This window comes from Tachyglossus aculeatus, chromosome 10, assembly GCF_015852505.1.
Source record: "Tachyglossus aculeatus isolate mTacAcu1 chromosome 10, mTacAcu1.pri, whole genome shotgun sequence".
NCBI classification, from domain to species: Eukaryota; Metazoa; Chordata; class Mammalia; order Monotremata; family Tachyglossidae; genus Tachyglossus; species Tachyglossus aculeatus.
In genome coordinates this window covers 51,638,393-51,646,137 of record NC_052075.1, presented here as the reverse complement: position 1 = coordinate 51,646,137, position 7,745 = coordinate 51,638,393, and the positions used below count along the sequence as shown (strand labels likewise).

Here is a 7,745-nt window from a genome sequence, read left to right as displayed (position 1 = left end):
AACGGGCCCAGGCGGGAACCACGGTCCCCGGCCGTCGTGCCGAGGACCCGGGAATTCTGGGGGCCCGGTGGTTTCTCCCGTGCCAAGCAGAGAGCCACGGGTCCCCGAGTGCCCCGGACTCCACCTCAGGGATGTACGCTTCCCAGCCAGTGCCCCATGACCGCTCCCCAAAGCCAAGGATGGGTCATCCTCGCCCCGAGGAGACGATGATGATGACGGCGTTTGTTAAGCGCTTACTGCGTGCCAAGCACTGTTCTAAGCACCGGGGGGAATACAAGGTGATCGGGTTGTCCCACGGGGGGCTCCCAGGCTTCATCCCCATCTGACAGACGAGGGAACCGAGGCCCAGAGAAGCGAAGTGACCTGCCCGGAGTCACACGGCCGACAAGCGGCGGAGCCGGGATTAGAACCCGCGACCTCTGACTCCCAAGCCCGGGCTCTTTCCGCTGAGCCACGCCGCTTCTCTAGGACGATCACCCAGGCGTCCCGGCTCGGTCCGTCGGACACCCGGAAAGGTCCGGGCAACCCCACCCCCCCCAGGGCCGAGGGAAGGCGGGGGGGCCGCGGAGCCGGGGCCCCCTCAGGGTCCGTCCGCCCCGGCCCAGCTGTCCCTGAGCAGCGCCACGTCCACGAGGGCGGCTCCCGTGAGGATGCGGGCGGCGAAGAGGTGGCGGCAGGGCAGGTGGCGGGTGGCGTGGATGGAGCAGGAGCAGCGCGTCAGAGCTCCGTCCAGCCGGAACTCCGAGGCCCCGTCCCGCAGCGCGTACCCGCCGCCCGCCGCCGCCCGGAACCCCCGCGCCCCGTGCTGCCGGGCGAAGCCCAGCTCCTCCGCCACCAGCCCCGCCCCCTCCGCCCCGCAGGCCGCCCGGAACCACGCCACCTCCGGCCCCTCGCCCTCCGCCGTCGCCCCGCCCGACCCCCCCGGCCTCCCGCCCGGAGGCCCCCGGAGCCCCCCATCCCCATCTAGGGGACGGCAGCTCCGGGCCCGTTTCCCACCCGGACGTCTCCGTCTCCCCCGGGGAAGGGTCCGTCTCCCGGCCGGGTGCCAACCCGGCCCCCCGTCTAGACCCCTGTGGAGGTGCCCGCGGGTCCCCGGGCTCCGGTCTGGACGCCCCCGACTCCCACCCAGAAACCTCCGGGTCTCGTCCGGGCGACGGTTCCGCCTCCCCCTCCGGAGGAGGTGCCGTTTCCCATCCGGCCCTCTCCGTCCGGCCCCCGCCGGGGTCCTCCTCCTCCTCCTCCTCGTCGTCGTCGTCCTCCTCGTCCTCGTCGTCGTCGTCCCCCTCCTCCCGCTGCAGGGCCACCAGGTCCAGGATGCACTGGGCCACGGTGGGGGAAGGGCTGAGGCCAGCCAGGAGGCGGCGGCGGTGCTGGCCGACCAGCTCGCAGGCGTTGACGTTGCGCGCCGTCTCGAAGGCCCAGAACCGGGCCCACATCTGGCAGCGCGGCTGCCAGCGCCGCTCGAAGTAGCTGACGAAGGCGGCGGGGCAGGAGGCCCCCAGCTCCCGGCGGGCCCGGCCGTAGGCGGCCGGGGAGGGGGCCCCCGCCAGGCGGCACAGCAGCGGCCAGAGCCGCCCGTCCTCGCCGGCCCCCAGCTCCTGGGCCTTGCTGAACAGCGTCTCCAGGACCTGGGCCCGGCAGATCTGGACGCGGGCGTTGGGCAGCAGCTCGCGGACGGCATCCAGCTGGGGGCCGACCTCGACGCCGACCGTGACGCAGCGGACTCGGGGCTTGACCTCCGGCACGCTCTGCACCAGCGAGGCCAGGGTGAAGCGCAGCAGGTCCGGGGTGGCCTTGCGGGTCAGGCAGCAGGCCACCTCGCGCCCGCGCCCGGTGCCGTCCACGCACAGGACGGTGTACAGGTCCAGCTCCTCGTTCAGGCCCAGCATGCGGTCGAAGAAGAGCATGAGCGGGTACCGCCGCAGCAGGGCCATCATGGCCGACGTCAGGAAGAAGACCGTCTTCACGATCACCTGGTCCTCCACGAACACCAGCTTCACCTTGGCCCCGGGGTCCCCGGCGAAGAGCCACTCCAGCACCCGCAGGGCGTCGAGGACCCCGTGGGCCCGGCTCTTGCAGTAGGAGAGGAGGCGGCGGACGTCGGCCGGGGCCACGAACTGCTTGGAGATCTTGTTGGTGGTGCGGACCGGCAGGCAGGAGTTGGCCAGGAGGTAGCCCTTGCGGAAGTAGTAGGCGAACTCGATGGGGCACAGGGCGTGGTTGTGAGCCAGCCGGCACTCGGTCACAACGAGGCGGTCCCGCCGGGGGCTCATCTTCAGGACGATCGAGGCCGTGCAGCCCTTCTGGGGGGTGCTTCGGGGGGACACGGTGGGGGGGGGGGACCGGGTCAGGGGGGGCGGAAGGAGACCCTCCCCGTCCCGCCGACCCCTCCCCTCCGCCTCGCCTCGCCCCAGCAGACGCCTCCCGCCGCAGCCCCCGGGCACCCCCTGACCGCTACCGACCCCTGAGGAGGAGCAGCCCGGCCCGGCGGACGGGGCTCGGGCCTGGGAGTCGGAAGGTCGTGGGTTCTAATCCCGGCTCCGCCGCTTGCCTGCTGGGCGACCCGGGGCGAGTCGCTTCACTTCTCCTGGGCCTCAGTCACCTCATCTGTAAAACGGGGATTAATTCCGTGAACCCCGTGAGGGGCAGGGAACGTGTCCGACCCGATTATCTCATCTCTTAGACCAGTGCCCGGCGCGTAGTAAGCGCTCAACGGATACACCTGTTATCGTCACTGACATCGCCAAACCTCACCCCGACTGTTGAAGCCGCTCGGCCTGTGGAAAGAGCGTGGGCCTTGGAGTTGTGCCTGCTTGGGTGACTCCGGGCGGGTCACTTAACCATTCCGGGCCTCGGTTTCCTCATCCGTCAGAGGTGGATTCGCTACGCGTTACCTGTTCTCCCTCGTCTATACGCTGTGGGGCGGGGCCGGTGTTCTGACCCGATTATTTATTCACACTGCCGTCTCCCCGTCTAGACCGCAAGCTCGTTACCGGCAGGGAACGTGTCTGCCGATTCTTTTGTGCTCTCCCAAGCGCTCAGTGCAGTGCTGCGCACGTAATAAGCGCTCGATAAACAATTATCTTGTCTGTTCCCCAAGTGCCTGGCCCGTTGTAAGTCTTAGGGCACGACGATTACAATTACAGTCGACCAGAGACCAGGCAAGATCATCTATACTAGACGCTCAGCAGTGCACCCTTCTCAGACACACTCCAGTTAACACTCCCTACATTCCCTCCCCTCTTCTCTACCACCCTGTTCTACCGCCACCCTGGACCAACCCCTCCCTCTGAGATCCGGACCCCCCGGGGCCATGCCTAATTCCCACCCACACGCAATAAGGAGCTTACTACATACTAGGACTCCTCCTCCTCCGCTAGACACCACCCCTAACCTCTTCTGATTATGTGACGCACCCGCTTTTCCTACAAATATAAACCCCGGTCCCCGTGCCCATACTGGCACCCCTCTTTGCTGGTTGTCTCTATCTATTGCCGAATTGTACTTTCCAAGCGCTGTGCACAGAGTAAGCGCTCAATAAATACGACTGAATGAATGATTGATCTCCTTCATGCACAAGCTCCATTCTGGTCCCCTGCAGCACCCCCGGGGAGAGAAAGAGGCACACATACACATTCTCTCTCTCTCTCCATTCCTGTCTACTCCACTACCCCCAGATCCAAATTCTCCCTATTCCAGTCCACACCAGTACCCCCAGATCCAAATTCTCCCTATTCCAGTCCACACCAGTACCCCCAGATCCAAATTCTCCCCATTCCAGTCCACACCAGTACCCTAGACAAGCACTCTCCCCATTCACTCTCCTCATTCTGGTCCACTCCAGCAGCCACAACAGACACAACAGACACACACACCCCCCTGATCAATCTAATGGTATTTATTGAGTGCCTACTGTGTGGGTATAATCTCATTGGGCAGGCTGGGTTTTCAATTTAACACCTTCAGGGTACTAATAACGTGTGTGGGAGGAGCTGAGGAACTGCCTACTGAAGACCTGAGGCCCAGAGAAGTGAAGTGACTTCCCAAAGTCCCACAGCAGACAAGTGGCGGAGCCGGGATTAGAACTCAAGTCCTTCTGACTCCCAGGGTCTGTGTTCTATCCGGCAGGCCCTGCTGCTTCCCTAAATGCATAGTACTTACAGCAAATACTAAGTACTCGGTAAATAACACTGATCGACTTAAAGGAGAGTCAGTCGGTCAGTAGTATTTATCATCATCATCATCAATCGTATTTACTGAGCGCTTACTATGTGCAGAGCACTGTACTAAGCGCTTGGGAAGTACAAATTGGCAACATTATCAAGCGCTTACTGCGTGCAGAGCACTGTTGATAATAATGGCATTCCTTAAGCCCTTGCTTTGTGCTAAGCAGCACAACAGAAGCAGCGTGGCCTAGTGGAAAGAGCCCTGGCTTGGGAGTCGGAGGTCGTGGGTTCTAATCCCGACTCCGCCACTCGTCAGCTGCGGGACTTTAGGCACGTCATTTCACTGGGCCTCAGTTCCCTCACCTGCCATTCATTCAATCGCATTTATTAATCACTTACTATATGCAGAACACCCCCGTGGGCCAACCTGATCACCTTGAAACCTCCCCAGCGCTTAGAACAGCGCTCTGCACGTAGTAAGCGCTTAATAAACGCCATTATCATTAGAAGTCGACAACACATAGAGCCGGTCCCTACCCAAAGACGGGCTCGCAGTCTAGAAGGGGGAGACGGACGACAAAGCAGAACACGTCGACGGGTGTCAAATGGGGGTGAAGATTGTGAGCCCCACGTGGGTCAACCTGATGACTTTGTATCCCCCCCCCCCAGCGCTTAGAACAGTGTTTGGCACATAGTCGGCGCTGAACAAACGCCATCGTTATCATTGTTACTATCGTTAAGCTTAGCAGTATACCGTCACCATTATTATCATTACTATCGTTAAGGGCTGGGGTGGCCACAAAATCGGGTGGGACCCCCGGCCTCGATCCCCACTTTCCAGAGGGGGGAACTGAGGCCCGGCGAAGTGCGGCGACTTTTCCGGGGTCACCGGGCAGACAAGCGTCAGGGCACCGCGCTAAGCGCTCGGGGGAGGGGGAGGGAGGAGGAGGAGGAGGAGGAGGAGGAGGAGGAGGAGGAGGCGTCCGCCGTCCCCCCCCCCGTTGGTCCCCCGGGCCCCGGTTTACCCTCCGTCGGCCTTTCCGGGTCCGCGCACATCCTTGCAGACGAGCCTGACGGAGCTGTACTTGAGGGCGTCCACCACGGAGGGCAGGGGCGGCCCGCTGGCCCACTTGCACTTGGCGAGGGGCACCGAGTTCTTGACGAAGAACAGCACCTTGCGCTGCTCGCACCAGGCGTCGAAGAAGCCGCTGAACTCCTCCCAGGAGAAGAACTCGCGCTCCTGCAGCTCCCGCTCCTCCATGCTGGGACGGGGACCCGGACACGCGGTGGGGTCGGGGGGCTCCTCCCTCCCTCCCTCCCTCCCGCCCGGGCCTCAGCCGCCGCCGCCGCCGCCGCCGAGCCTCCCGCCCCCAGCCTCCATCCCACAATGCCCCGCGGCCCCGCCCCGAAGCCCGCCCGGGCCCCACCATGCACCGCGCGCGCGCGCCGCCTCTTTCCCACAGTGCCCCGCGGCCCCACCCCGAAGCCCACCCGGCCCCCCACCATGCACCGCCTCTCTTTCCCACAGGGCCCCGCGGCCCCACGATACACCGCGCGCTCGCCAACTCTCTTTCCCACAGTGCCCCGCGGCCCCGCCGTGAAGTCCACCACGCCCCCACCATGCACCGCGCGCTCACCGCCTCTCTTTCCCACAGTGCCCCGCGGCCCCACCATGCACCGCGCTCACCGCCTCTCTTTCCCACAGTGCCCCGCGGCCCCGCCCCGAAGCCCACCCGGGCCCCACCATGCACCCCGCTCAACATCTCCCTTTCCCACAATGCCCCGCGGCTCCACTGTGAGGCCCACCCGGCCCCCACCATGCACCGCGCTCTTTGCCTCTCTTTCCCACAGTGCCCCGCGGCTCCGCCCCGACGCCCACCCGTCCCCCACCATGCATCGCGCTCGCCGCCTCTCTTTCCCACAGTGCCCCGCGGCCCCGCCCCGAAGCCCACCCGACTCCCCCCATGCACCGCTCGCACCGCCTGTCTTTCCCAGAGTGCCCCGCGCCCTCTTGCCCATTCGCGGCCGGGGCTTGGGGAGAGAAGCGGCGCAGGCGCCCTTCCCCTCCTTCATTCATTCATTCGCTCCATCGTACTTATTGAGCGCTTACTGAGTGCAGAGCACTGGACTAAGCGCTTGGGAGAGGACAATTCGGCAACATATAGAGACAGACGGTCCCTACTCAACAACGGGCTCACAGGCTAGAAGGGGGAGACAGTCTCCTCTTGAGACCCCTGATTTTCACCTGCATTTGTACTTACACCACTTGTCAGCGGTGTGACTTTGGGCAAATCATTCATTCATTCACTCAATCGTTTTTATTGAGCGCTTACAGTGTGCAGAACACTGGACTAAGCGCTTGGGAAGTCCAAGTTGGCAACATAGACGGTCCCTACCCAACGGTGGGCTCACAGGCTAGAAGGGGGAGACAGAGAACAAAACAAAACAAGTGGACAGGTGTTAAGACGTCACCGCCCAGGGCCTGGACCCGGCCCCAGGCTCCCCTCTGAGGGAGAGGAGGACTTCGGGTGGGGTGGGAAGGGGTCTTCCCGGAGGAAGTGTTGCCCTCAGGCCTTCCCCTTGGGAGGATGGCGTGTGGGCCCACTCTCATTCATTCATTCATTCATTCAATCGTATTTATTGAGCGATTATTGTGTGCAGAGCACTGTACTAAGCGCTTAGGAAGTACAAGCTGGCAACATATAGAGACAGTCCCTACCCAACAGTGGGCTCACAGTCTAGAAGGGGGAGACAGACAACAAAACCAAACATACTAACAAAATTAAATAGGATAGGTACAAGTAAAATAAATGGAGGAATCAATATGTACAAACATATACATATATACAGGTGCTGTGGGGAAGGGAAGGAGGTAAGATGGGGGGATGGAGAGGGGGACGAGGGCGAGAGGAAGGAAGGGGCTCAGTCTGGGAAGGCCTCCTGGAGGAGGTGAGCTCTCAGTAGGGCCTTGAAGGGAGGAAGAGAGCTTGAGGAGGAAGAGAGTTACAGGTTGGAGCCTGCCACCCATACAGAGAAGCAGCGTGTCTCGGTGGAAAGAGCACTGGCTTTGGAGTCAGAGGTCACTGTAGTCCACAATAGCCGCATGCTCCAACAGAAGCGGCATTGACTGCATTTTCCCTAATGGAGTCAGGATAACCGATTCCATTGTATGCAGGGCTCAACGGCAGGGTATATGTGAGGAATAGGCGTCCAACTCGCAGAAGATTCTGTAATCAAGGAGGGCAGACACTGCCCAAAGCGGCTACGCCCTGTCTAAAACGACCCCCATCCCGTGTGGGCGATGTCGCCTGCTAACATCTCCTCACAACAGGGTGCCAAAGTTTCGCACGCGCGGGAATCCTTTGTGTAGGTAGCTCGGATGGGAAACCAAATTAAAGGGAAGAAGCGGCTGGCATAGGGGTTCGTCACTCGTACCTCTCTGCAGCTGAACGAACGGGCGAGCAGTCAGCTTTCCTACCTCTGCTGCTCTATCTGAACTCATGTTTCTGAGCCATTTTTGCTGCTCAGAGAAGCAGCGTGGCTCAGTGGAAAGAGCCCGGGCTTTGGAGTCAGAGGTCA

At 62.4% G+C, this 7,745-nt stretch overlaps 1 protein-coding gene across 1 annotated transcript; it reads right to left on the bottom strand.

The window, feature by feature from the left end:
- Positions 1–429: 429 nt before the first annotated feature.
- Positions 430–6,063, bottom strand: ZSWIM9 (zinc finger SWIM-type containing 9). The gene is made up of 4 exons (XM_038752009.1): positions 5,984–6,063; positions 5,192–5,428; positions 973–2,313; positions 430–926 (listed from the first exon to the last, which is right to left on the bottom strand). Exons 1-4 carry the CDS (start codon positions 6,061–6,063, stop codon positions 581–583), a joined length of 2,004 nt encoding a protein of 667 aa, XP_038607937.1. The 3' UTR covers positions 430–580.
- Positions 6,064–7,745: the final 1,682 nt, after the last annotated feature.

Excerpts from the sequence above, each read along its gene's own strand:
- ZSWIM9 (XM_038752009.1), bottom strand. The coding sequence starts at position 6,063 with ATGCATGGTGGGGGACGGGTGGGCGTCGGGGCGGAGCCGCGGGGCACT. Across the intron at positions 5,429-5,983 it reads GGCAAAGAGCGCGGTGCATG|CATGGAGGAGCGGGAGCTGC; the intron begins GTGGGGGCCGGG and ends TCCCCGTCCCAG. Across the intron at positions 927-972 it reads GAAACGGGCCCGGAGCTGCC|GCCGGGGGGGTCGGGCGGGG; the intron begins GTCCCCTAGATG and ends TCCGGGCGGGAG.